We start from the raw sequence: 27,314 nt of genomic DNA on the forward strand, positions 1-27,314 counted from the left end.
CGCTCACCGGGGGCACTGAGACCCGGCTCACCCCAAAGGCCCAGAAGCCGAAGATGATGATGATGAAATCGACCACGTCGGCCAGGAACATGAGGGCGTAGACGTCGGTGGCCGCGCGGTACTTGGTGTGCAGAATGTCCTGGAAGAACCTCCGCAGGGGCCGGTAGACGCCCTGGGCCCTGGGCGGGTGGGCAGGCCCGGCTCAGTGCAGCCCTGCTGCCTCCCGCCCCCCCCCCCCCGGCCCGGGGCTCCCAGCTGGGTCACTCACAGGGACAGGCAGCAGCTCTGCAGCTGGGCCCCCGCCTCCCTCACTCTTTCCCGGGGGCGACTCCGCTGCTTCCTCCTCCTCGAGGCTGCCGCTGCCTCCTCCGCCTCGTCCTCCTCCTGGTCCTCAGCGTCTGTGGGGAGCAACTGCTGCTAACAGAGCCCACGGGGTGGGGCCAGGCTCGGACTCCTGACCCTCCTGAGACCTCCCAAAGGGCTGCCACTGCCTCACTTTATAGACCAGCAGAGGGTCACCAGGTGTCCGGGGTCGGGGGGCAGCAGGGGGGCCCTCGTACCCACGGCTGCCTGTCCTCTGGGTTCTGTGCTCTCCCTCCTGCTCCTCCGGAAACGCAGGCTGATACGCCTCTTGTCTTGGGGCTCAGGGGGCCCGTCCCTTACTTCTAGCTGGATGTCGCCCTCAGTCCTGGCCACCCCTGGCTCCTCCTGGGGTCCTAGTGGGGCCAGCTCCTCCTCAGCCCCCTTCTTCCTACTGCCTCTGTCGTGCTCCTTGGAGAGCGGGTCGTCCTCGTGGTCCCAGAGGCCGTAGCACTGTGGAGGGACAGAGGGAGGGAGGTGGGTGAGGAGGCCACGTAGTGCCGCTGGGCCGAGCTCAGACCAAGAAGATGGCCAGGTGCATCCTGGGCTGTAAGATGTCCAATCTGCCTCCTGGAACAAAACGACTTGAGTGTGTTTTTGTGTGTGTATATGCATACATTGTGTGTGAGTGTACTGTGTGTTTGCATGAGTGTGTATGTGAGTGCACGAGTGTGCATGCGTGCGTGTGAGTGCATGTGTGCCCTGCGCGAGCACTCTGCCGGGCTCACCAGCAGCTGGGAGCGGTGGAAGAAGAGCGCCATGAGCTGCGCCAGATCCCCCCTGACGTAGCCGTCGCGCTTCTCCAGCCCCAGGATGCGTGGTGGGAAGTAGGGCTTGTTCTCGTGGCGCTGGAGCACCGCGTGGCTGTTCCAGGGGAAGAAGCCGAACTGGAACAGGTACTTGGTGACCACGGTGACCTGCAGGGGACAGCAGTCAGCAGGGCGCGGCCCCCGGCCCCACCCGGCCCCGCCTGGCCAACGCCCACCTCCGTGAAGACGATGGCCGTCATCCAGAAGCGCTTGCTGGGCCGCGGGATGGACAGCATGGCCCACAGGAAGACCAGCACAGGGCAGCACGAGCGAGGCGGCTGAGGCCGTGACCATGTGGTTGAGGACAATGACGAAGTAGCAGAGCAGCTCCGAGTGGGCGGCCAGGCACTGGTACCCGGCCCGCAGCAGGCGCAGCGCCCGGCCCTGCCGTGCCGCAAACTGCTCGGCCGCCTCCAGCTCCGGGACGTGCAGGCGTCTGTGGGGGCACAAGGCTCAGGCGCCGCCCACTGGGGGCGCCCCGGGGCCCCGGGCCCTCCGCCAGCCCCGTCGCCGCCCACCTGGCCAGGAGCAGCTCGCTGGCCGTGCGTGTTTGGGCGCGGCCGCCGGTGGCAAGCTCCCGGGAGCCGAGTAGGGACGTCCCAGGCTCAACAACCGTGTCCTCGCTGCCACTGCTGCGGGTGTGGTAGCCCGTGCTCTGGGGGCTGCTGGTGTCCTCAGTCGCACTGCTCAGTGGCTCCTCGGCCCCCAGCCCACTGTGGGAGGGGGCTGGTCACCAGGGGGCTCTGGGGCAGCAGGGTAGGACCTCGAGGTCCCTGGTGGACGAGGGGCTGGGCGGCTGGGCTAGACCTCACTTCGGGCCTGGAAATAGGCCAGGTGGGGCTCGGGGGGGGGGGTGCCTGAGCCCCCACCCTCACTTCTACCTTGATGCTGTGCTCAGAGCATCGCGGGCCTCCAAGTGGCCTGGCAGCGTGGCCTCCACTTCGCTGATGTACAGCTGGTCCAGCACGTCCCGGCGCACCTCTCCGCCCTGCAGGGCACCGGGGGCTCAGGGCAGCTGAGGCGGGGCAGGCACAGGGGCAGGGTACAGGGGGGCGCGGGGACAGCCCACTCACCCTGAGCAGCTCCTGCGTGAGCAGGTAGCGCTCGGCACGCAGCACGTCACTCATGGCGCTGTGGTGCCGTGTGAAGGTGAGCAGCCAGCGTGTCAGCCCGTCCACCAGTGCCTGCCCCAGCACCCACAGGAACTGCACGGCGCTCAGCACCCGCTGTACCACATGCCTGCGGCCTACGAGGGTGGGAGGGCGGTGCTGGAGGGCGGCCCGTGGGCACCCTGACCCCGGCCCCCTGCCCCGGGGCCCACGCACCTGCCATCTGGTCCTGCAGGCCCTCCGCCGGTGCCGCCTCTTGGCCTGGGCCGCCTCCTGGGCACAGGAGTGCTGGTCAGCGCCTTGCACCCTGAGGGCCCCCATACCCCATGCAGCCAGACTCACCCGTGGGCAGCTGCCTCGTCTGCTCCTGCCGCTGCTGCCTCAGCACCGTTTGGGCGCTGGTCACCCACGCCTGGTAGGCCATCTGCAGGGGATGCCGAGTGAGCACCAGGGCCCCGACTGTCCTGGGCAGTCACTCAGCCCCACGCCCCACGCTGAGAACCAAGGGCCCAGAGGCAGACAAGATGACAGGTGTCCAGCCACTGTGTGTCCTTCTCGGAGGCCAGGCCACCACAGGCCTGGGGGGCCAGGGTTGGGTCCCTGGGAGGCGCTGGGCAGAGGGCTCCCTGCTGCCTGGGACTGCCCACCTGGCTCGAGGGTGCTGGGTGTGACTCCTCCTGCCACCCTGCCCAGGCCCAGGCCTCCGCAGCAGCAGGGGAGCAGGCACTCACCTGGAAGGCACTCTGTTCTGACGGCCTGAGGTCCTCGGGCTGGGCCTCCTCCTCCTCCTCGCTGTCGGACTCGAACAGGAAGTAGTCCCCGGAGTGGATGACTGTGGGCATGGTGGAGTGAGAGCCGGCCCCCGACACGGATGGGGCTCTGTGTCCCCTCCTCCTCCCCCCAGACCCCTAGACCATCTCTTCAGTTTGGGGTGGGTCCAGGAACAGGCCTGGCTGTGCTGTCCAGCTTGGATGTCCCCAGCAGCCCGTGGCCCCCGGGGCCAAGGCCCACATGCCACCCTCACCCGAGAGACAGCCACAGTGGCGGGCGGCAGAGAGTGGTGGGCAGGGGCGGTGGCACATGCACAGTACACAGGCCAGAGCTGGGACGAGACCAGATCGGACGAGGGGACGTATAGGGTGGGGCCAGGAAAAGGGGGACACTGCCGATTAGCAACAAAAACTCCAACTTGAGTCAGAAAAGCACAGGAGGAAGAAAAGAGTCTGTGGTTGGGCCGGGCCCCTCACCATGTGAGGCTGAGAGCTCGCATGGAGGGCTCATAGAAGGTGCAGGGAGGGATGGCGTGCACTGGCCAGATCAGCTCCCTCTGCCCGAGGGTAGCTGGCAGCCAAGAGGGGGCTGCCTGGCACACAGCGGCTCTGAGAGGGTGGGCAGGGCAGGCCAGGTTGGGGCAGTACCTGTGGCGTGGTCCAGCCAGGGCCGCCACCACTGTCGCTGTGGCGGGGAGGAGCCCCCTGGACTGCCGGGCCCTGTGGGAGGGCAGGGGGGAGCGTGAGCCAGCAGGGAGGGGCAGGGCCGGGGAGGTGGCCCCTCAGCAGAGACAGACGCAGAGCCCGTGAGGCGTCAAAGGGGCCACATATAGACCCTGGGGAGCAGAGGACAGCCCACAAGTGCGCACAGACACTGACGGCCAGCTATGTGGCCTGCAGGGCCAGAGCAACCACACAGCACAGGGCGGACGGGCTGGAAGCCCCGTGGGACAGCTCACGGCACAGACGCGGGCAGGCTCCGGCGGGCGGGGACACAGGGGGTGCGGGGCCCTCCGAGGCTCCATCCACGCTCACCTGGCTCCTGCCCGGGGCCTGGCGAGTCCTGCAGGCGGCTGCGGCCGGCCCGGCCTTGCCTGTGCTTCTCCTGTTTGGCCCGGATGCGCTCCATCCTGCGGGCCGGGAGGCGGCTCAGTGCTGGGCTGCCCAGAGAGCCCGCAGGGCCCCGCCCGGACGGCACCTACTGTCTTTTCAGCTGGGCCAGGGACTTCTCCTCCGCCCTGCGGTGAAGCTCGATGGTCTTGAGGTTGGCAGCATTGTAGAGGGCGAAACCCCTGTGAGGGGAGAGGATGGGGCACTCAGTGCTGGCTGCTCGATCCCCGACCCTCCCCGCCCCACCAGCCACGCTCAGCCCAGCTGCCCAGGCCTGCTGCTCACGCCATGGTGCCGGCCCCCACTCGACACCCCCTGCCACCAGGTGCAGTAGTCAGAGGGAGACCCTCCAGCAGCCCCCAGCCTCATGGGGTCGAAATCGGGGGACAGGAGGTTAGCTGGCTCCTTGACCAAAGCGCAGAGTCAGGGAGGAGTGAACCCTTGGGCCCACGTGGCAGCCACATGGGGCCTAAATGTCAGCCAGTGGCAGATCCGGGCTGACGCCACGCACCACCACACTCGTGACAAGGTCCTCAGGCCTCCCGTGGGTGGCGTGTCATGTTGCAGAGTGGTGACGAGGGGACACAAGGCAGGGGCCCACCTGGAGGCCTGCAGGGCAGTGGCCTGGAGCTCGGCCCTGACGTGCAGGAAGTAGCGGCTGAGGAAGACGCGGCGCTGCAGCAGCAGGAACAGGAAGCAGATGCTGTCCCACAGGACGCCGGCCTCCTCCACGGGCAGCAGGCAGTCCTGGTCCCGGCCCAGCATCTCCTTGGCTGCAGACAGACAGTGGCCCAGGTCAGGCCTGGGAGCCGCTCGCCCCTGCGCCCCTGGACACCCGCCCCGCCCACTCACGGTCGTGGTAGCCTTTGACAGTGCACACGAGGCTGAAGAGCTGGATGACCCAGCAGAAGCTGCTCTGCATCTGCTCCACGAAGACACAGGACAGGAGCTGGGGGTGGCAGGAGGGTCAGCCTGGGCGGCGAGGCGAGGCGAGGCGAGGCGAGGGCGGGGGGGTGGGGGTGGGGCGGGGCTCACCGAGAGCATGTTCTTGGAGATGATGACGGTGACATTGTAGAGGATGAGGCAGTCCCACAGCACGAGGCGGGAGTGCGTGTCTTTCTGCAGCAAGCTGGTCCCGAACAGCAGCAGGTAGAAACAGGCCAGCAAGTAGCCCAGCCCGAAGACGCTGATGCGCGTGGCGCCCGTGACGAACACCACCACCAGCACCAGCCAGAAGAGGTAGCGGAAGACGGCCACCTTCAGCATGTCGAGGTAGGACCTGTGGGCAGGGCGTCACTGCAGGGCCCGGGCACTACGGCCTCCCCTGCAGGACCCCTCCTCGGCAGGGTCAGCGACCACCCCTCGTCCTGGCCACGGGGACGCCGCTGGCAGGGCCTGCCCGGCTCAGTCCTGCTGGAGCCCAGGCACGTCCGTCCGCCCTGCCAACTGCCGCCTCTGCAGCCCCAGGGGCCCCGGTCCTGGCCGCTGTGACACCCACCTGCAGTGGATGAAGTTGGGCACGGGGTTGGGCTCCCCCCGCAGCGGCTCCAGGTGGTCAGTGTTGATGCCAGCCATGTGCTGCCACTCCTCCGTGCGCTCAGCCAGGAACACCTGCCACTGCTGGGAGGCGCAGAGCAGCAGGAGGAAGTCACCTGCGGGCACACGGGGGCACTGCTGGGCTGCACCCTGGGGAGTGCCGGGCACGTCCGGCACTGCCCTCAGGCCCCTGGCCAGAGAGAGGTTGCAGTGTGTGGGGGGAGTGGTGCAAGCATCCACCTGTGTGGACACCAGCACCTACACACAGTGTGGACAGGCACACAGACATCAGAGAACACGCCTGCTGTACACATTCTGCATGTGCACGTGTGGCTCTGCACACACTGCACACATGTCAGCAAACAAGACCCACAGGAGCCTGACTGCACGCCTCACGGCCTCCGTCTGCACACCCGCGTCCACACCTGCGAGCAGGCACGTGTCTCTGTGCAGGGGTGCACGTGATGCGGGCCCCCCAGTCTCAAGGGATCTGTCTGCAGGACTGGGCACACTCATGGAACAAAGATCCCTGCTAGGGAGCTACAGGGCTGGACCAGCCGGTGAGGCCTGGGCCTCGTCCCTCGCGGGCTGGAGAGGAGGGTCCCCGCTCGCACACTGCCCGTCCACAAGGGAACCCAGCCCCCCGTGTGGCAGGGCTCCAGCAGCAGGTGCTCACTGATGAGGTTGGTGGAGTTGGGGGCTCTGAAGAAGTCGGGCAGGTACAGCCACTGGATGAGGGCGGAGTTCATGGGGACGGCCCGGCTCCAACGCCACGGGTAGTCTGCGGGGGGAGGGTGTGCGTCACCTGTGTGTCCAGGCCCGTCCCCACCCGTCCCCAGCGCCCACTGGGAGCCTCCCTCACACCCCTGCCACCCGTGTCTCCAAGCATCCGGGCCCAAAGCCCGCTTCTCGTGGACGCGTGTCTCAGACACGAACTGTGCCCCAGCCCTTGGGGGAGGAATCAAGGGTCGCCTGGGGAGGGTGGTGGGCAGGCCTCCCTGTGTGAGGGCCACGGTCGGCATGGGCCAGAATGAGACTTCATCGCGCACCTGACAGAAGAGCTAAAATAAAATGGTGTCAACGCAAAACGCTGGCACAGACAAGAGACGACACAGCCTCCCAGGGCGCTCATCCCCGAGAGACGGAAGCCACGGCCACACAGACACCTGCGCAGTGGCAGACAGACTGGTGTCCGCAACACCTGGTCCCCAGCGGCCAGATGTCGTCCAAGGGTGAACGCGGGCAGCAGCCCGGAGCCCTTGGCTGTGGCTCGTGATTGAGGGAAGCCAGACCCCAGGGCTGTGTGACCCTACTTAGGTGACTCCTGGCAAAGGGAAACCACAGGGCGGGAGTCACGGGGCGGGGGGCAGAGAACTGGGGTGGACACGCCTCCACGCGCTGGTTGGCACCACACAGAGAACATTACTATATTAAAAATCGAAGCCATCCTGGACGCTGGGGGGCCCAGGGCGGAGCACAGACTGACAAGCAATCGAACTAGATGGTGCATGTACATCGCACCTTCCAGAGGTCTCGGGGAAGAACGGAGCCACCCCGAGTGACGTTGGAAACTGTTTTGATTGAAGAAAGACACTGTCTGCCGAGAGGTCAGAGAAGCAGCATCTCCCCAGAGCAACACACACCGCAAGAGCTGGGGCTGGGCGTCTGAATTTCACCCGCCAGTGGAGGGAAGAAAGCAGGGTCCACCGGGCAGGGGCGGGGGGACTTCCAGGGCCAGTGCTGGGACGGTGCCAAGGACAAGGCCCCAGGGACAGGACTGGAGCAGAGCCCCAGGCCTAAGTGCCCGGAGTCCATACAGGCAAATGAAAACTGGACAGAGCAGGGTGGGCGACGGGGCAGCTCCTCGCTCACGGAAGACACCAGTCAACGGCCGTCAGAGAAATGCAGACAGGAAGTCCCCGTGAGAGCCCCGAGTGCCCCTGTGGGCGGGCCCGCCTCGGGCGCCGACGCTAGTAGGCAGGAGTTCACACAGAAACAAGACCCCTGCCTGGTCTCCAGGCCTGTCCCCCAACAAGCCTGCACCAGTGACAAGCAGCAGACGATGACGCTGTAACCGGGTGACAAAGGCGTGTCCCCTGGGGTGATACACTGGCCCCACGTGACACCATGCTCTTGCCAAAAGTGCGTAACCTGGTCTAAAGCAGCAGCACTGGATGATGCCGGGGGAGGAACGGCAGCCTGGTGCTCCCAGGAGTCCCAGAGTGATGAAGAGGCAGGCAGACAGAGGCACCACCCCGGCCCGAGGCGAGTGGAGCAGCCTGAGGACCACAGCAGGGGTGTCGGGGGCCTGGGACCCCCAGCGGCAGGGGCGAGACCAGGGAGAGCCACGCGGCCCGGGGCTCCGGCCGTAGGTGGTGGCCTGGCAGCCACTGCGGCTCCAGGTATGTCAGAGGCTGACACCAACCCTGGGAAACTGGGTGAAGAGATTCGGAGCTCTGTTCTGCTTTTGTAAATATCTGTAAGTCTATGGAAAAGTTAGAAAATTAAACAAGACCAACATGGGACAACACGGGGCATCTCGAGCCTATTCTGCCGAAGAAGCCTGGCTGAAGGCGACCCCGTGTGGGTCCGTCCCTAGGACACTTTGGGAAAGGTCAAGTCAGAGGTCGCTAGGCAGGCAGCCAGGGAGGGGTTGCTGCAAAGGGGCAGGGACTTGGGCCACGGGGTCTGACCGCAGTGGTCACGCGCCCGTGCCTTCTTCAAAACTCAGACTGTACACCCAACAGGGGCGTTTCCCTGGGTGACTGCAGCCTCTGTGAGCCTGACGTGAAGACAGTGGTGGAGGGCGTCTGAAGTGCCGTCTGGGAGGGCTCCAGGGGCCGCCTTGGCACGTCCAAGGGAGCCCCGGACAGGTCACAGCGCGCTCAGAAAGCACCGCTGGGGCTCGGGGAGGGGGCGGCGCCATGGCAGAGCGCGTCCTTAGCAGGCATGAGGTCCTGGGTTCATCCCCCAGCTCCTCCCCCGCTCCAAGGACAGCTGGGCTCCACTGACAGCAAGAAACAGAAAAGGGGGAGAAATCAAAGTCCCCCTTCGCAGAAAAGCCAACTAACCGACCAACCAGCAGTGATGGCGAACGGGGAACACCCCGTTCACGAAGGCCCACCGGCCACAGGGAGAGAGCAGGGCACGGACACCCAGCAGAGCGGCAGCCCCGCGGCGGGGCCATCGGGGGCCCTGGACGCCCCGTGGCCACCTGGCTCCCCAGTCGTGGGACGTTCCTGCTGAAGTGTCCACTGACATCTAAGTGTTGGGGCACAACCCGCGAATCCAGATTCAGAGCTTTCTGCAGACCCCCCGGCCTGACTGTGGGAAGGGCACAGATGGGCTGGGATGGACTCGACCAAAGGAGCTGCGAGAAGAGGTAGGCCAAGCCCTCCTGTCAGGTCCCGTCAAAGCAGACCATCAGCAGGACACCGCCCTGAGGACGAGGCCGTGAGCACGGACGGTGTATCAGACCGGGGTACCATCCAGGAATGGATGGCCGTGTGGGGTCACCGTCCCGAGCACAGAGGGCACTGGCCCCCGGGGGAACTGGGCACGGACCCCGACGGACTTGGTCCTGCCCCCTGGTCCAGACACCGCTTCCCCAACCTCCCACTGAGATTTTTCAACATAGCATGCTGGGCAGAAAGAAAGCAACGAATGCAGTGACCACGGAGGGGGCAACCGCCGCCATGAGCGGCAGCACGGCCGCGGCCAGCAGATGGGGGAGGGGCCCCAGGGTAGGTGCCCCCCCCAGTGCTCGGCACACCCCGGTGCCTGCTCACCGATGCACAGGGCAGGGGGCACGCCCAGGCACAGCAGGTACTGGTACAGCAGAAAGAGTGCCAGGAAGAGGCAGTAGTTGGGCCAGAGGCGGGCGATGGCCACACGGCGCCGGCGCGTGAGGATGGCCACCAGCCAGCAGCCGTGCAGGATGACCATGAAATTCATGCGCTGCCCGATCACAGTCACAGCCATCAGGAAGCAGATCTGGGGGTGGCAGAGTCAGGCAGGAGCTGGGGGGTGGCCTAGAATGCCTCTGGCGGGTGTCGTGCATGGGGTGGGGGCCTGCAGCCCAGGCCCCTCTCCTGGAGGGACGGCGAGGCTGGACTTGTCTCTACTGTAGGGGGGGACCATGGTGGTGGGGACCGTGGTGGGGGTTCCATGGCAGAGTCGAGACCAACCCCATCTCCAGCCTGAGACCCAGCTCCCCACCCTGCCTCTGCAGGCCACTCTCCAAGCACAGCCTGACACTCAGCCCAGGATAACCTGGCACCCTCGGTGGTCCCACCCCGTCACCACACCCCAGCGGCCCCCTGGGCCTGCTCATACCAGATGCTCAGAGAAGGCCCCTCAGGGCAGCAAGGACCCCAGTGGCTGAGCCTTGTCCGGCGGGGGGGGGGTTGGGGGTGGGTAAGGGTCGATGCCCAGTCTCACCTCCAGCCCAAATTTATAGAAGAAGAAGTTGACGAAGTACTTGAGGCAGCTGGGAAGGTCCCGGTCCAGCTGCTGGCGGGTGCCGTCAGCGCAGACGGCCTGGGCGGGCAGTGGGCCCAGCTGGTGCCAGCGGCGGTGGTGCTCCTGGCGCCGGTAGACCATGGCCTCGAACACCAGCAGCAGCAGGATCTGCAGGTGGTTCTGGGGAGCACGAGCAGTCAGGCCCTGCCCTGCCCCCTCGCCCCATGCCCCAGGCACCGGACCACCTCGCCTGCCTGCCGCATGCTCACCTGGATGTAGCCCAGGTTTGGGAAGCCCTTCCGCACCCCAAACCAGTTGGCAGGGTCAATGGGGCCCCGGTACAGCAGAGAGTCATGGACCTCCGTCTTCTGCAGGTTCGTGCTGTTGGGGAAGGGCTGAGGGAGGGCTGGCGTCAGCACCTGTTCCCCGCCAGGAACTGGACCCTGCCTCACTCCCTGACCCCAGCCACAGCTCCGGGACTGGTCTGGGCCAGAGAACAGCTGTCCCCAGCCAGGGACGTGAGGTGCTGCCTCCAATCCACCTTAATGGGGAAGGGGACAGGGTATCTGGGGACAGGGAGGCCACCTGCAGGAGCTAGGGGGAGTGAAGACAAAGTGATGGGTGGGGCTTCCCTGGGCGACCCCCTCCTTCCCCAGGGCTCCCCCTTCTCTCCAGGAGACCTTGGGCCTCTGTGCCCCTCACGCCATGACACGCGTGTCCATCAGGGAGCCAGCCAGGTCAGTACACTCCTCTGAACCCAGACGCCCTGGTACTGGGGGTGGTCCCCCGCAGACCAGGTGGAAGGTCACCTCCTCCGGGAAGCCCCTGGCCCCAGGGACAGGCCCCCTGCACCTGTCCTCCGCCCTGGGCTGGAGTGGCGGCCCCTAGGGGCGCGGGAGACTCCGTGTGACTCAGGCGCCACGAGGCGGCAGCTGTACCTCGGTGCAGTTGCTGGAGTACTCGTGTGGGTTGACGACCTTGAGCTGGTACAGCATCTTGCACACGATGATGACGCAGGTCCACACAGTGGACAGGCAGGAGGCCGTGGGCCGGAAGCGTGGGTAGGGCAGGGCGAAGGCCCAGAGCGCCACCAGCAGGAAGTTCATCACTGACACCTGCCGGCAGGCGGGTGGCTGGGCTGGGGGCGGGCGGAGCGGCGCCCCACCCTCCCCGTGGTGCCTGCGACCTGCAGCCCAGGCTGCAGGGAGGCCAGCGAGGGTCCCTGAGTGACCCTGCTATGGACAAGGAAGGTGCGTGTCCACACTCACCTCCTTCAGGGCCACCCAGACAGCGTACAGTGCGACCAGCTTTACGACATGCAGCTCCAGCAGGCGCTGCGTGAACATCTGCACACGGGCGAGGACGTCTGAGAAGCCGGCGGCCAGGTCCAGCAGCCTCTCTGCCACCAGGCCCCACTTGCTGGCTGGGGTGGGTTGGGGAGGACAGTGAGGAGGGGGACGGAGACTCTCAGGGTTCACGGCACGGGGGGTGTGTCTGTGTCCCGTACTTACCCTCTGGGGCCTGCGAGGCCTGGGAGGGGCCTGCTGTGCCCAGCCCCTCGTCCCTGGGGGCCTCCTCTTCCTCCTGTTGCAGCAGTGGGGTCCCGCTCACCGCGTCCTGCCTAGGACAGGGCCCCAAAGTGTCCTTCCCACCTGTACTTATGGGGTGGCCCCGCAGGCCCCTCCCATTCCTGCCCCACCCCCCATCTGTGGGACTCCTGCTGTCGGTGCTGCAGCTGCCAGATGAGCCTGTGGCCCCGTGACCCCTGCGGGTCAGAGAGGACATCCAGTGCCTGAAGCCCCTCATCTGAAGGCAGCATCCCAGGCTGTCACCCTGTTCCACGTCCCCCATCCAAATCCCACCAGACAGGCTGTCCTCTGTGCTGGTTTGGGGAAGCGGGGGGAACACCCTGCAGACCCCCGGTCCCTCAGGAGCGGGGACTGCAGCACGCGCCTCTCAGAGGCGGCGGCGGGCGCACCTGCGGGCCCAGTGTGGGGCGCGGGCGCCGGGCAGGGGGCGGCGCTCCAGGTCGGTGAGGCGCATGAAGGGCCGGTGGAAGTAGTGCAGCTGCAGGATGCAGGCGAGCAGGAAGAAGCCGGGGATGAGGATGCTGGAGAAGAGCTCCGACACGCTGAACTGCTCCAGGCCCAGGTCCCCCAGCCTGGCGAGGCGAGGGGCAGTGTCAGCACACGGGGAGCCCCGCCCCGCCGCCCCGCCCCGCCCCAGACTCACTGCTCATCCGTGAGGCCGGTCAGGTTGCGCCAGTAGGCGGGGAAGTCCTGGAACTGGAAGGTGTAGACGGCGACCAGCACCAGCATGGTGTAGGCCACCACCAGCCACCAGAAGAGCTGCAGCAGCTTCCGCCACAGGCTGTAGTAGACCTGCCAGACAGGGTGTGGTGAGGCCGGCCGGCAAGGCCCAGGCTGCCCCACACGGCCCACACCGCCCGCGCACCGCCCCGCGCCCACGCACCTGGAAGAGGGTGAGGCAGAGCAGGAAGAGGAACATGTAGACGATCTTGTAGACGACCAGGCGCCCGGCGAAGCTGACCACGATGAACATGCCAGCGCACACGTAGATCCAGTACTTGGCGTAGACGCCCCTCACCAGCTCCCCCAGGCTCCGCAGCAGCGCCTGTGTCCGCGTGGGCTCTGCGGGCCAAGCCAAGGGCCAGGGGGGCGTGGCTTCGGGGCCGGGGTGGGGCGCCCGCCCCCCGGCTGCCCTGCCCCCTCACCTGTGTCAGCCACGGTGACCTCCGTCAGCGCAGCGGGGACCCTGGCCCTCCGCAGCAGCTTCTCCTTCACAAAGCGGCGCAGCAGGAGCCAGAAGGTCAGGGTGCACAGCAGCTGGCGAAGGGGGGCAGTGTCACTGTCAGGCCAGCATCCCCAGCCCTGGGGGTGGGGAGACCACAGCAGAAGGTGGTCCCCACCGGCCCCCAAGAGCCAGCCTCCCTGCGGGCAGGAACTCCCCGTCCAGTATATACACGCACACAGGCTCATGTACAAGTGCACACGCTTGTCCGTATCAGCTCACGCACACACGATCACATCTGCACAGACCCACAGGTGAACCTGGGTTCACATCTGTGCACGCACAGGTTCACGCGTTTGCACCCGCATTTGCACGCACGTGACTCACACGCCTCTCGCTGAGATATAACCTACTGACCACCGACACGTGACCGGCACGATCGTGGGCGTCCAGGGGCAACGACCTGTCTCACTCGGGGACGCAGCAGAGGCACAGGACTCACTGAGACTCGCAGGACGTCAGTGCGACAGGGGACAGCCCTCCCGACAACACGAGGTCGTCACTTACTCATCCAGCCAAACACTCTGAGTAACTACTCTGGGCTGGCCCCTGGGCACCCCGTGGTGACAGCCAGACATGGGCCCTGGCCTCTCAAGTGCCCACTCCACTGGGACCTGGACGGTGGACAGGAAGGCATTGTCCCAGGTCCCCAGGCAGGAGCCCAAGGCAGCATCAGCGCTGTCAGGGTGGGGGCGGACTCACCATGGCGCCGAGGTCCAGGCAGGGGTAGCGGGTGTGCTCCAGCCCCAGCTGGCGCAGGCTGACGGGGCCCAGGGTGGTGGGCAGCTCGGGCTGCAGGTCCATGGCCCACACGTAGCGCAGGCTGCAGAGCGCCAGCCCGTAGAGCAGGATGAATGGGGAGCAGAGCATGGCCAGCTGGTGGCGGCTGCGCACGGTCCAGATGAGGCAGGCCCAGAGCAGCAGCACGAAGGTCAGCCAGCTGTGGTAGGTGATGCTCCACACCTGGATGGCAGGGTGGGGGCGGGGCTGCACAGGACACCTGGCCCGGCACCCAGACCCACTCCCACAGACCAACTAGCTGGCAGGTCCTGGGGTGCAGGGTGCTCAGACGGGAAAGCAAACACCCTGCCCGCCCAGGGGGCAGCGGCCCAGGACTCACTGACCACATGTATGCACACGCACACACACAGCCAGGGCTGGCCAGGGTGGCTCGTGGCCCAGCAGGTCACAGCCCCATCCGTTTTTGGTGACAAGGCACCAGGCCACCCCCCGCCAGAAGGTGTTGAGAGCCCTGGGGGAGCCCTAGCCGGAGGGGCAGCCACTCACCATCATGGCGATGAGGGCGCACACATAGCTCTGGTCCATGATGAGGTGACCCAGGCTGTGCAGCGGAGATGGCTCTTTGGGCTCAGTCAGCCTGGGACGCACTAAGAGGTGGGGGGCAGGGGTCATTAGAAAGGCAGACCCCCCGCCGGGGAAGCTCCCACATCCATAGGCCCAAGACCCTCACGCACACCCTAAAACGCAGACAGGACGCTGGAACCACAGCCCAGTGGGGAGGCGGGAGCCACGCTCGGCAGCTGGTTGGGCATGGGGGATGGCGGCTGGGCGCAGGTGGCGGAAAACACCAACAAAGGGCCCTGGCCAGTCCTCACCACTGTCCAGGACTTGGTTTCTAAGACTCTGAAGGGACAGGATGGACAAGATGGCCCAGACCCCATCCCACGTCTGGGGGCACATGCGTCCCCAGGTGCCAGGTCCTGAGGCCAGTGGCCTCACCCCTACTTTGTAAGATAGAAACCAAGACAAAGGGAAAAAAAAAAAAAGGCCCAACCGTGCCCTGGGGACACCGCCTACACAGCTCCTAGGGCCCGAAGCTGCCCGAGGCAGAGCAGTCAAGTCCTCTGGGGAGGGGGTGGAAGACCTGGAGCCCCCACAGGGTCCCGGGGGCGGTCAGCGGCTAGGCTGCGCCGGGGCAGCCCCAGAAGGGCACAGCTGGAGAGGCGGCACTGTGAAACCACCAGGGGGCAGCACCACGGCGTGCTCACCGGGGCGCTGCTGGACAGGGCTGTGGCCGGTGAGGTCGTGCACGATGCAGTTGTCCTCGGGGTCCAGCCTCGTGGGCGGGGGCGCTGTGAGCTGCAGGGGCGAGCCAAGCCCAGTGAGCCCAACTTGCAGGCAGGTGGGCACCGGCACCGGCCCCCCTCTCAGCCCCGACGCCTCACCTGGGCGGCCCCCTCCTCCTCGGCGGCTGCAGCCCTGGCCTGGCCCTGGGGCCACTGGTCCACCTCGGTCAGCTCCACCTCCCGCTCTTCATCGCCCCCGGGTGCCTCCTGCCTCTGCAGAGAACAGGGGGAAGCTCAGCCCCCAGCCCCGGTCTGAAGGGGGCGGGACAGCAGAGGGCACTGGCCCGGGCGCTGACCTGGCCTGGCGGCTGGCGTGCATGGAGCTTCAGGAGCGAGGTCACGGTGTAGTAAAGCAGCAGCAGGATGCCGGGGCTCACGTAGACGGGCCAGTCGTGGCTGGTGTTGAGGACCAGCACGTGGGGGCTGGAGCAGTTGGTGGGGGCCACAAAGTCCTTGAGACCGAACACCCTGCCCAGAGAAGGCGTGTAAGTGACCACGTCTGAGATCACGGGGGCCAGGCAGGCAGGCAGGACCAGGGAGACGGCGGCGGGGCCTGTGCGGGCGAGCCCTCACCTGGCCCAGATGCTGGCAGGCGGGAGCATGGCCTGGACGAGGGGCGTCTGGTAACAGTAGAGGCAGAGGAGATGGCCGGCACCGAAGCAGCCCACCATGACGCAGAGTGCGCTGAAGCCCAGGGGGCTGATGGGGAAGTGGCAGGCCCACCAGGTGCAGAGGGCCAGGAAGACCAGGAAGTAGACACTGGAGAAGGCTGAGGGGTGGGCGATGCCTGCAGGGCCAGGCAGAGGTGCTCATCAGGGTCAGCCTGGCCAGGGCTGCCTGACTGCTGTCTTGCTGGTCAGTGGGGGGCTTGCAGGCTATGAAGACGCCTCCGGATGCAACAGCAGTGATGGGGTCCCGGCCCCGCCCAGTGGTACCTGCTAACGCGAGCAGCACGATGGCCAGGGTCCGCCCAGCGGCCACCAGCAGCCAGTGGGCTGTGATCCGGAACCGGGCAGCCAGCCGAGACCTCCGCTTGGAGGGCTGATCGGGGGCTTCCTGCAGCCCCCCCATGGAGCTGGTGTCCATGTCCCTGCTGTCATCGTCCTGCTGAGGTCATGGGGAGGGCAGGGGTCAGGTACGTGGGGAGGGAGAAGGGCCACCTACCCCTCCACTACACCAGCTGCTGACCCTCTGAGGTCATGGGGCCAATGGTCCAAGTGTGGACCCACTACCCTCCCTGCCCAGGTCCGCCCTCCACCTTCCCACTGCCTCACACAGGTTCGCAGCCCTGGAGGCCTGCCTGGAGGCAGCCCACCATGATCACAAGACACGCTCCTGACAAGTCCTTGTGCTTAGATGACTGACCCTGCAGGCCAGCCACAGACTCTTCTGGAGCCCCTCGAGGGCCTTTACCTCCCCACATGGACCTGGACCTGCGGGGACAGGGCAGGCCTCCTGCGTCGGTCCCCGGAGCCCCTGGCCTGGCAAGGTTTGGTTCCTGAGGGCCCAGGTGGGGATTTTTAGAAAAAAGGAAAGCAGTGCACGCCCCTCTTTGCACTTGGCTACAGTACAGGGCGCCTCTACGCCCCCGCCCCTGGTCCCAAGGCACCGTCCTGACAAGTACATGGTGGGTGCCCCTTCCCCACCTGCTTGCAGGGTGAGGGTGGGGACAGACATCCACCAGGGCCTGTTTCCCCGGCCTGACTCGACAGTTTCCCAGAACAGAGCTGTTTCCTGGAATCAGGGAGAGCCAGGGCAAGGCACAAAATGGCACTGCATCAGACGCCTTAGGCCCCTGTGTCCCATCTGTAAAGCGGGCACTGGGCTGGTGCGTGGCCGAGGTGGCCAAGGCATCCAGGCTGAGAGCACGAGCTCAGGAGCCGGGCAACCTAGTCCCAGCCCACCTCCAAGTCTCCTGCTGTGCAAACTTAGCCAGCCACTTAACCTCTCTGTTTCCTGCCTGTCAAAAGCAGGTGGGGCGCTGGGAGGCCCCAGGGAGGCATAGAGCCATGCCTGGAAGGAGGGGAGGGGCAGGACTCCAGGACCCAGGATATCAAAGCAGGTGGTCCAGTCTCCTGGGGTCAGAGAGGTACCCAGGGTTCCCCCACTGCATCCTGGAATGCAAGGGGTGGGGGGCCGGCTGCTGGAAGAGGCCGCAGCCAGGCCTGAGCTCACCCCTGCCCACAGCCTGGCCCCGGCCCTGGGAACGCTTCTGAGCAGCCTGTGGGAAATGAGCGTCTCAGGGGAGAAGCAGGCAGCTGCTGGCTGGCAAGACAGGTGCTGGGGGCCGCCCACCGCGCCCAGCCTGGCCAGGCCCGGCTCCAGCCACGATGCGGCACAGCCCACAGGCCGCACCTCACACCCAGCCCAACCGACCTCTCAGAGCGGGCGCGGACATGTGCGTCAGGGTCAGGGTGTGTGCGTGCCCCTGGGCCCCATGCAGCTGTATATATGTGTGGCCCCGCCAAGCGCTGCTGTGTGCAGAGGGGCACTGCGGCGGCTCCTGGCTCTGGCCTGTAGCTGGACACCTGTGAGGGGCCCTGCTGCCTTGCTCAGAGGTCTGTCTGCAGTGGCCGCCTCTCAGCCAGAACCCAGTCCCTGGGAGCCACCAGGGCAGCCCTGTGCTTTAAGGGGCAGTGGGCAGTGAGGAGAAGGGGGCAGACCTCCTCCCACCCACCCCCAGGTTTGGGGAACAAGTCAGGCCCTCCCCAGCAGAGCTGTTCCACCGGTGAGGAAACTAGAGGTAGTCCTGGCCCATGTGCCCACTGGTGCCCCCAAGCCATGGAGATGGACGGGGGCTGGCTGGCTGAGTCGGGGGTCGCCTCCAGGGCAGGCAGCAGGGTGGGGCCAGCTACCGCGCAACTTCCAGGCCCCCATACCCCACTCAGAAACGGGGGTGCCAGCTTACCCTGCAGGATTAGGGGGACTGAGCCTCCCCCTGACTTCTCCAGGGATAGAGGCCCCCATTTCCATAAGCATCAACCGCTGGACAAAGGGACCCTGGGGCTGCAGGCGTACAGATCCCAGGCCCCCCCTCCCCCACAGGGAGCTCTTGTGCCAGGACCTTGGCCGGTCACAGCTCCCAGCCCTGGAGACAGGGTCCTACTGCACTGAGGCTGAAGCCAAATATGGGGGGCCCAGATCGGGCTGGAGATCACAGCACTCGTGCAGGGACAGGAGGGCACTGAGCCTTCAACCTCAGACGACAGCAAGGGAAGACCCCAGGGCGGGACCCTCCAGGGACTCTGATTCAGGGCCCTGCTTTATGCCTCTGGGCCTGGACAGTCACAGCCTTGTCCACAAGCCCACAGGTGCCCCTCCCCTGCTGTAGGCGTGGCTTCTCAAACACCTGTCTGTCCACTCATCCGTTCATCTGTCCCTAAGTACTCTCTGACACAGGCCCAGACCGTTGTCCAGCACCACTGATTCCCTACTGCCCTGCGGCCCTGAAGAGTCTCCTCTGGGAACAGTCCCTAAGGCACAGACGTGGCCTGGGTCCCTGCGTGTGCGAGGGACATGCTACATTCCAGCGCCCCTGCCCCTGCCCTGGGATGGGCTCTCCCCTCACGACAGGTACAGACTCTTGCAACCAAAACATGTAGATTTGTCAAGAAAAAGACCCTCACCAGCTCCGGGGCGTGCTGGCTCTGCCCGGCTGTCCGCGCGAGGCGCCTGCAGAGGCCGAGGCACAGCGAGGAGACCACCAGGATGCCCAGGTCGGGGGCCACCAGGCGGACGGCGTTGGGGATGTCCTTCAGGTCCAGCCTGGGAAGGGCAGGGAGAGCCCGTGGGTCAGCTCAGGCGGGCGGGCGCCGGTGGGGGGTCCCACTTGGGCCTGGGAAGTCTGAGGGAGGCTGGGGGCTCTTACCTCGTGACCCCAACGTGGCGGGAGATGTTGTCCCAGGTGCTGCCTGCAGAGAGGCCCAGGGGAGCTGGGTCAGGTGGGGGGGGGACTGAGAAACCGCCCCCCTTGTCACCAGGAGGCCCTCAGGAGCCCCAAGACTTTGGGGATCCTCAAAATCACACCTATACTGGGAGGGAAACTGAGGCCCAGGCAGGGAAGGCTAGGTGGATCCAAGGCCCCTTAGTTCTGCCCAGCAGCACAGGTTTCACAGCCCAGCTGGGTGGCCGTGATGGGGCCAGAAGTGGCCTGGGAGGCTTGGCCCGGCTCCCAGACCCATCGGTCAAGACCAGTTGCTTCTTGGGCCCAGGACCAGGGGGCCCTCGAGTCACCAGACTTCTCTCCCATTTCTAAGCTGCAGGAAAGGTGCCACCATCACAGAATCAAAACGGGAAGCTGGGTGGAGCACCCTGCCCACCACGAGCCAGGCAGGCCCTGGAGGTGGGAGGCCCCACGAGGGGGTGGGGGTGGGGGTCCGGGGTCCCCACACCTGAAGATCGGGGCGCTGGTGTCAGTGGGGGTGGGGGGGCTCGGTGCCAGCTGAAGTGTCCATCCACAGGGGAAAGGGTGTGAGGGGTGTCGGGCGGGCAGGGCACCGCGGGCTGCTGGTGCCACCCGGCCTAGAGGCTAAGTCCCAGCAGGCACAGGAGGAAGATGTGACAGAGCCATGGGAAGACCGGGGCTGCCCTGTGAACTGGCCTCTGGGCTCCGGGATTAGCTCTGTGCCGGTGCTCAGCCCGGCCCCACGGCCACAGGCCATCTCGGTGGGACAGAAATCACGGTGGTTCACGCTGGGGAACCCCTGGGTGAGGCAGGGCAGCCCATGAAGCTGAGATGACCTCCCCCAGAGAACGGGAGCCCCCCCCCCGCCCTGACCTCCATTTGCTCAGGAAGGCCACAGCTCTCCCCCAGGCCTGCTGCCCCCCAGCACCCCCACCCTGGCCCCTTGGTGACTCACAGCTCGGCCCCAGAAGCTGGTCCAGACGTGGCACGGTGTGCAGGCATATCTGGAAGATGAGATGGGCTGCCAGGAAGAGGAGGCTGAAGCCCAGCAGGGCTTGGAGGAGGCGGCCGGTGTGACCTGCAGGCAGAGGGCAGGAGTGAGGCCAGCACGCAGCTGGACCTGAAGGCAGATGGGGAGGGGCAGACCCGCCAAGGCCACTCAGCCCCACTAACAGCCCTGGGCCAGGCTGTGTCCACCAGCCCAAGACACGCACCCAGCACAGCGCCGGGTCCTGGGGGGCTGTCAGCAGTGAGCTCACGCAGCGCACCCCCCGACACCATCCACTGACCATGCACAGCAGCCCCACGGGCTGGTGCTATCTCCACCACAATTCACAGACTGGAAAATGTGCACAGAGAGGTAAAGTGACCTGACTACCGTCACACAGCAGAGAATCAGTGCTTGCCTGCACTGGGATCTTGCCCCTGCCTGGGGTGGAGGCTGGCGGGGGGGCAGAGCCAGCACAGGAAGGAAAGGGCTCCCCAGGCTAGGGGGCCACCTCCAGATCTGTTCATGTACCCAGCAAGCACGTGCTGCTGCTCAGCCCTGGCAGAAGGCACTGCCTCACCCTCAGCGTGGGCTGGAACCACGCACCGCAATCAGTGGGTGTGTAGGGGTTCCTGACTCTTCACGGGGTAAGCCTCCATCTCCTGGCAGGGTGCTGGGGGGCTAATGGCTTCCAACACATCCATGGAATGAGTCCCTGCAGAAATGTCGGCCCAGCACCCTGTGCCAGGTGCATCCAAGCACCTCACAGGCCACATTCCATCCATCCCCAAGCCCCACCACCTGTCAGGCCCCCCCCCCGTGCAGGGAGAAGCTGTCTGGAGCCCAGGAGCGGCAGCACCGGCAGGGCAGCCCACACAAGCACCCTCTCTGCGCCTCATGCCTGGAGGGACACGGTGGCCGTAACTGGGCCTGGACCCTGCTCCCCGGGCTGTGGGACTCAGCCCATCGGGCAGGGGTGTGGGCTTCAGGGAAAGTGGGGCAACGGTGCCTGTGCTCAGAGAGGACTCAGGGACCCGGGTCACTGCTGCTCTGTGAGCAGGCGGCAGCTCACAGCCCGTGCGTGGCTGAGACCAGAAACCTCCATTCACTGTCGGATTCCCACACACTGAGCCCCGAATCCTGGGTCCAGGGTCTGGCTGTGGGCAGCTCCCTCCCATGGCTCCCGCCCACGTCCCCAGACCCACTGCTGGATGATTTACTGCTGAGAACCTGCAGGCCAGCCCGGTCAGCCCCTCCCTTGATGTCCCGGAGCTCGGGGACAGATGGGGTCACCAACAAGCCAGCCCTCTTCCTCCCGCCCAGAGGCTGCAAACCAGGGCCTACGTCCGCTGCGTTCACCGTGTCTGAAGGCAATCGGTATTTGCTGAACAGACTCAGAAGTGGCCCACCCCTGGGGCTGGCCTGGCAGGTGACACTCCTGCCGTGATGGGCGCCTCGTCCATGTGAGGACCCACAGGTCAGGAGGAGGACACCCTCACCTGGCTCCTGACTGACCGCCTCCCCGTCCAGCGCCTCGCGGACATTCTGTCTGTCTGGCAGAGGTGTCAGATGTAACTCCTTTCCCACGGTTCCCCCTCCCCAGTCCACTTCTCAGAATGACCACAAGGGATCCTGGACCATGAGCCAGCACCGAGCCAAAGGGCCGGAGCCCTGGCCGTGCAGCTGTGGCTCTGCCCATCCGGGGCTGAACCACCCAGAGCGGGGAGAGGCAGAGAGGGGTCCAAGAGGCACCAGAGACGAGATCCTGTGCCCGGGGCAAGGCCCCACTGACCAGAGTTGGGGTGAGGGACAAATGGAGGCTGAGGCTGGCGCCCTGACCTCACCCTCTTCTCCGGGGGTGGCCGTGGGACCCCATCTGCCCACCAGTGCCTCCAGTGTCCGTCTCTAATAGGCCCCCGAGCCTGAGCTCCCGGTGCCTCTTTAAGGGGTGCTGGCATCTGGACCTCACAGGTCAGTTTCCTGCCTCTCCTGCCAGGCTGACGCCCAGCACGCGGGGCCTGGCCTGACCCATCAAAGGCAAGCCTTGCCCGGCATGCAATCACACCGCTAGGCAAGCCAGACACTCTCCTGCCTCACTGAGCTCAGCCTCAGACCCTGTGAGGCAGTCCTATCCTGTGAATTCACACAGTGGATGGAGGAACAGATGGCTGGCTGCAGGGACGGGTGGGGCCAGAGGGCAGCTCTGACTTCAGAGAGGGGAGGGGGGTTCAGGCTGCTGTGGGGCCCCTGAATTGTCTGGGAGGGAAAAAGCGGGTGGCAAGTGACCACTAGAGCCCACCTCTGTGGGCACCAAGGTTCGGCCCCAGTGCTGGAAGGAGTGGGCATCACTGGTGGTGGCGCACGGCCTCTGCGGTGGGGGCGCTGGGCCACCCACTGCAGCTGTGGGAAGGGGCTGCCTGCCTGTCCTTGGACCTGGTCCCTCACCAGGACAGGAGAAGCCCGCACGGCACGGGGCACACCGTGGAAGGACAAGGCCCCGCCCCCGTAGGCAGGTGACCCCCACCATGTCCATGCTTGAGTCCCTAAGTTAATAAGGCCACCGGGAGAGGACTGAGGGTCTGTCTGCAGCTTCTGCTGCGCCGCTGCCCAGCCCTGCACAGGGCATGTGGCCCTGGCCCACCGCCCCCTTGCCCGCTAAGCAATGGAGCAGGAGCTTTCCCGAGGACACAATGAGGTGGACACCTCTGGACCCCACTCCGCCCACACAGGGAGCTGGGGTCAGGCAGAAGCCCACACGGGGACGGGGCCAGGAGTCAGTGCCCAGGGGCCCTGGGCAGCCTCAGACCTTCCACCAGGGGCTGGCGCCACGGCCCAGCTGCTGCACAAGATAGACGGGAGGCCAAGCGCGCGGGCACCAGCGGGCAGGCCTCACATGTTCCTCTCTCCCACCCGGAAAAACCGGCAGCCTCCCAGTTCCTGAAGGGCCTCTGAGGCTGGACAGATGGACGATGGACGGGGGAGGTCAGGCAGGCAAGCCACTCCTGGCGCCGCCTCCGCTGCTCCCTAACCCTGTCCCGCTCTGGACTCGGGCCCTGGCCGGGGGCCTGTCCTCCCGCTGCCAGTTAGAGGGAAGTGCCCCCGGTGCTGCAGGGCGTGAAATATCCATGGGACAAGCAGCTCTCGCCGAGGGCCTGGGAACCGGCTCCGAGGCCTGGGCGACAGGCTCTGCCCAGCAGCCGCCCCCGGCTGGCCTGAGCTGGGCGTCAGGGGACAGCTGCAGCAGCTGGCCGGGGGGGTCTGGCCAGGGGCCCCGGCGGCTCCCAGATCTGCGCCTGCGCTGCGGCCCCTCTCCTCCCTCTGCCCCCTGACCCCTACCTGCACTCCAAGGTCAGGGCCATGCACCAGGGCCCCCAGCGAGGAAGGGGCTGGTGGGGGTCACCGCCAGATGCCACAGGCCAACCCTGTGGGAGGCAGAATGACACCCCCACCCCAGAGAGGTCAACCCTGGGGCCCGTGGACCATTTCCTCACACAGCAAAAGGGACTCCAGGCCGCCAACCAGCTGACTTAGAACAGGGCGTGGACCCTGGATCCCCGGGCAGGCCCAGTGTCACCCCAGGGTCCCAACAGTGGGGGGGGGGGCAGGAGGGCAGAGTCAGAGTGACGGGGTGACACTTGACTGGCCACGGCCACCCTGGGTGATGGAGGAAGGGGCCACAAGCCCAGAAGCTGGAAAAGATGAGGAAACGACTCTCCCCTGGAGCTTCCAGGAGGGACCGGACTGTGACACCTGGGCTTCCGCCCGTGAGGCCCAGCTGGACTCCGACCTCCTGACTGAGAGGGTGAGGGTGTCATTGTGGCCACTCAGTGTGGGGACTGTCTCGGCAGCGACAGGACACGCAGACACTCCCGAGGCCGCAGAGCAGCCAGTCTGCCGGGCCGGTACGTCCCAGGGGCAGCATGTGCGGGCCTCGGCCAAACCCTCAGCCTACTGGGCTGCTGTCCCACCGCCCCTGCCGGGCACGGGGGTCCTGCTGCCCATACCCCGCTTCCTGGGCGCCTCCCTTCACCCTCCGCAACCCGACAGCCTTCCCCCCGACCCACGGAGGCCAGAGCTGCCTTTGGGGATGAGTCCCCAGGCACCTGACCTCACTGAAAGCTGGGATAAAAACAGACACTGAGAAGGGGGAGGACAGAGCTCAGTGGTGGAGTGCATGCGTGCTTAGCTAGCACAAGGTCCTGGGTTCAATCCCGAGGACCTCCTCTTAAAAAAAATTAAGTAAACTTAATTACCCCCCCCCAAGAAAATAATAAAGTAACATAAAATAAAAATAAAATAAAATAAAGTAAAAATAAATAAAATAAGACACTGAAACACCCAAAGACCCCTGAGAGCGGCTGGTGGGAGCCCCGAGTGGAGGGCCCCTTCCGCCGTGCCCCTGTGCCATCTGCCTGCATCTCCCGTCACAGGGACCTGCCTGCACTCTGCAGGGGGCCCGCCTACGTGGGGATCCTGAGAACAGGCAAAGCCTCTCTGCTCCTAACTCCCCTCCAACGAGCCTGTGCTGGGGGCCCCACCGTCCAGACCCTCCTGGAGGCACAGCCACCCAAATGGGGTTCCCACCCAGTCTGTCTGGTGGACACTGCCATGGGCCCAGCTACCCAGATGGCCGGAGAGAAGGTGAGGCCCCACGAAGCACTGGGCGAACTCACACAGGACCTGAGCCCACAGCAGGGCAGGGCGGCCCACACGGTGGGGCACAGGGCTGGGGTTGGGGTGGGGGACAGGGAAGGGAGCCGGCGGGAAGACGGCCCAGCCCACGGCGCCGGGGCCTGAGCCTCCCCATGGGGACCCCCCAGGGACATCCTTCAGCATGGCCCCATGACATATGCTCAGAAAAGATTCTGAAACCAGCCAAGGGTCCATCGTGGAAAATGGATCTCAGGACCACTCCTCCTTCACCTGTGGCTCTTCAACCACAAAGAAAGCCCATCCCGCTGACGTGTCAGCCAGAGCACCTGACGCTCCCTCCCCTGGGAACCTGGACGGAGAGTACCCAGACCCCAAGTCCCCCGGCCCTGGGCGGGGGCCCTGCCCACCTTCCTTACCTCGGATGCTGTGTCGGGAGGGGCCCGGGAACCAGGGCAGCAGCAGCAGGACCAGCAGGTAGACCAGCGAGAGCACGCTGAAGCGGAACAGGCAGGCTGTGGGGGGGCGGGGGCCACGGTCAGCACAGCCGCCACGGCCACGCGGCAGGGGCAGCCCGCCCCCCGGCGCCCCCGGAATACCACCCCCGGAGCATCTCTGCCCGAGGTGCTGTGCTCATGACCGCCACGAGGCCGCCCGCCGCCCTGCCCGGGGGAGCGACCTCACTCAGCACGGGACGTGCCACCTGCCACTCGGGGCGGCCTCGCTGTCACCCGCGTCTGACACGTGGGCTCTGGTGCCTGCCCGTGTCTGGGGACCCGCCCGCGGGGCTCACCCCTCTGGGGGCCGACCCCGAGAGTGGACTGTTCTGACTCGCTGTTTCTCCTTCGTAAGACTTTGCGTCTTCAGTCACCGCAGCACAGCTGACTTCGGGGCCCAGCTCTCCGAGCCTCCTCCCTCTTCTGCCTCCCGGACGCCCACGTGTGCCGTTCCCAGCAGCCCCGCCCAGCACTGCACTCACTCAGGCCACAGCGGGGCCCCCAGAACGTCCCATGGGGGACCACGTGGCACGGAGACCTGGAGTCACGCCCATGCCTGGCTCCCACCTTTCCTCTTAAAGACTCAACAATGTGTCCCCGAGTCTCACACTGCTGACACTTTCCTGAGAAAGGGCAGAGGGGATGGGACCTCGCCCACCCCCCGGGAACTGAGGTGGTCAGGGGGTGCCAGAGCAGGTCTCATCACTGGGGAGCTGGACCACTCAGCCTCTCCTGGGGGCCTGAGGAGGGTGGCGGTGTGTGGGCCCTGCCCGCCCAGGCCAGGACAGAGCAGACGGCCACAGGCGCTGGTGCGCACCACGGACCCAGCACCTCCTGAATGGCCCACCTCCCGGCCGGATCGTCGTGACCGAGCAGAGGGGCCGCTATCCCACCTCTGCTCTGCCCCTCAGACCCCATCCGTGGACCATGAGCCCGGCAAGGGCCAGATCTCTGCTTAGCAGCCGTCTAGACCGCCAGGGCCACAGCAAGCTGCCCTGAACCCGGCCATGTCCTTGGTCATACAGACCACCCCTCCCCGGGCAGGCGGCAGGGCCTTTCCCACCCCACCCCAACCAGCAACCCAGCAATGAGGGAACCACTGGCCGGCACTGGGGCCACGAGACAGACTCGGAAGCACCCTGAGCTCTGGTCCGGCTGCCTGCCCTTCCGGACATCACCAGGCCTCCCGCTCCCCGAGCACCCCTAAAGCTAGGACGTACACCGGCCATGGAGATCGGCTCAACTAGAAATCTAAAGCTTTCAGTAATTAAACATTTTCACAAAAACAACAAAAAAGTCAATCTGATATGGCCCAAGAGGCAGCAGGGAAGTGTACTTACAGCAAAGGCTTCTGAAGTTGCCTTCTGCTACCCAGAGCTGCACCTCTCAGCCCACTGGGCCCTGCTTCTCTCCCCGCAGCGCCAGCCCCAGCCTCGTCCCCAGGGAGGGGGGACCAGCCTGGTGAGAACTCCTCCAGCCAGGACACCCACCCACCTACCCACCCAAGAAACTTTCTCCTGCACCGAATCCTGCAGGACTCTGCCCCGTGGTACTCATGTCCTGATCTGCCAGGGACACCAGACACTGAACAGTCAGACGTGCACCAGGGATGGTGTTCAGAAGGGGGCACCTCCCGGAGGCAGACGGGCAGCTTCAGAGGAGAAGGGACAGCCGAGGCCCCACCGTGTCTCCTGGCTCCCACCTGGCTCTGTAAGCAGACCCTGCCCCGGGACGAGCACGCGGGGCCGGTGCTTAAGGGATGAGGGCTTCAGTTCAGGAAAAGTTCAAGACACGCACGGAGGGGATGGCTGCATGATACTGAGGGTGTGCTTAACGCCACTGAACCGGACACTTAAACGTGGTTAAGACGGCAAATTTTCTTACATGTATTTTACCAAAATAAAAAGGCAAACAGCCCCTGAAATCAGCGAAGGGCTTCAGAAACCAGAACCGGAGGGGCAGGGCTGGCCCGAGCCTGGCCAGTGGAGCCAGGAGGTGTGGGGGGCTGGGCCCCCTACCCCCAACAGCCCTGGCCAAGCAGGAGGGAAGGAATCTCGAGGCTCAGCTGCCAGAAGCAGGAAATCAGAGATGCACAGTCAGGGCCAGGGTCAGAGGGCGTGGGAGGCACTTTGGAATGGACTGCACGGCTCGCAGTCCCAGTGCCAGGCACTGCCCCCACTCTGGGAGGGTCGCCGGGCACCACAGGCCCACCCCCTCCATCA

General features: G+C 65.9%; 1 protein-coding gene across 1 annotated transcript in view; it reads right to left on the reverse strand.

Moving 5' to 3' along the window:
- Window positions 1-27,314, reverse strand: part of PIEZO1 (piezo type mechanosensitive ion channel component 1) — a 53,318-nt gene that overhangs the window by 3,626 nt on the left and 22,378 nt on the right. The window contains 41 exon segments of the mRNA XM_032464561.1: window positions 32-179; window positions 269-398; window positions 561-813; window positions 1,089-1,277; window positions 1,346-1,429; window positions 1,431-1,605; window positions 1,688-1,882; window positions 2,051-2,157; window positions 2,243-2,415; window positions 2,495-2,551; window positions 2,621-2,702; window positions 3,010-3,110; window positions 3,697-3,768; window positions 4,084-4,178; window positions 4,251-4,340; window positions 4,760-4,931; window positions 5,011-5,107; window positions 5,194-5,437; window positions 5,657-5,810; window positions 6,371-6,475; window positions 9,483-9,687; window positions 10,135-10,335; window positions 10,425-10,550; window positions 11,094-11,270; window positions 11,424-11,578; window positions 11,667-11,776; window positions 12,134-12,316; window positions 12,388-12,536; window positions 12,628-12,806; window positions 12,890-13,001; window positions 13,669-13,929; window positions 14,254-14,354; window positions 14,976-15,066; window positions 15,153-15,266; window positions 15,350-15,521; window positions 15,627-15,840; window positions 15,989-16,160; window positions 18,680-18,818; window positions 18,922-18,964; window positions 19,913-20,035; window positions 25,015-25,110. Of these exon segments, the coding sequence (XP_032320452.1) occupies window positions 32-179; window positions 269-398; window positions 561-813; window positions 1,089-1,277; window positions 1,346-1,429; window positions 1,431-1,605; window positions 1,688-1,882; window positions 2,051-2,157; window positions 2,243-2,415; window positions 2,495-2,551; window positions 2,621-2,702; window positions 3,010-3,110; window positions 3,697-3,768; window positions 4,084-4,178; window positions 4,251-4,340; window positions 4,760-4,931; window positions 5,011-5,107; window positions 5,194-5,437; window positions 5,657-5,810; window positions 6,371-6,475; window positions 9,483-9,687; window positions 10,135-10,335; window positions 10,425-10,550; window positions 11,094-11,270; window positions 11,424-11,578; window positions 11,667-11,776; window positions 12,134-12,316; window positions 12,388-12,536; window positions 12,628-12,806; window positions 12,890-13,001; window positions 13,669-13,929; window positions 14,254-14,354; window positions 14,976-15,066; window positions 15,153-15,266; window positions 15,350-15,521; window positions 15,627-15,840; window positions 15,989-16,160; window positions 18,680-18,818; window positions 18,922-18,964; window positions 19,913-20,035; window positions 25,015-25,110 (5,846 nt within the window).

The sequence above is a fragment of the Camelus ferus genome, chromosome 21, assembly GCF_009834535.1.
Source record: "Camelus ferus isolate YT-003-E chromosome 21, BCGSAC_Cfer_1.0, whole genome shotgun sequence".
Lineage (NCBI taxonomy): Eukaryota > Metazoa > Chordata > Mammalia > Artiodactyla > Camelidae > Camelus > Camelus ferus.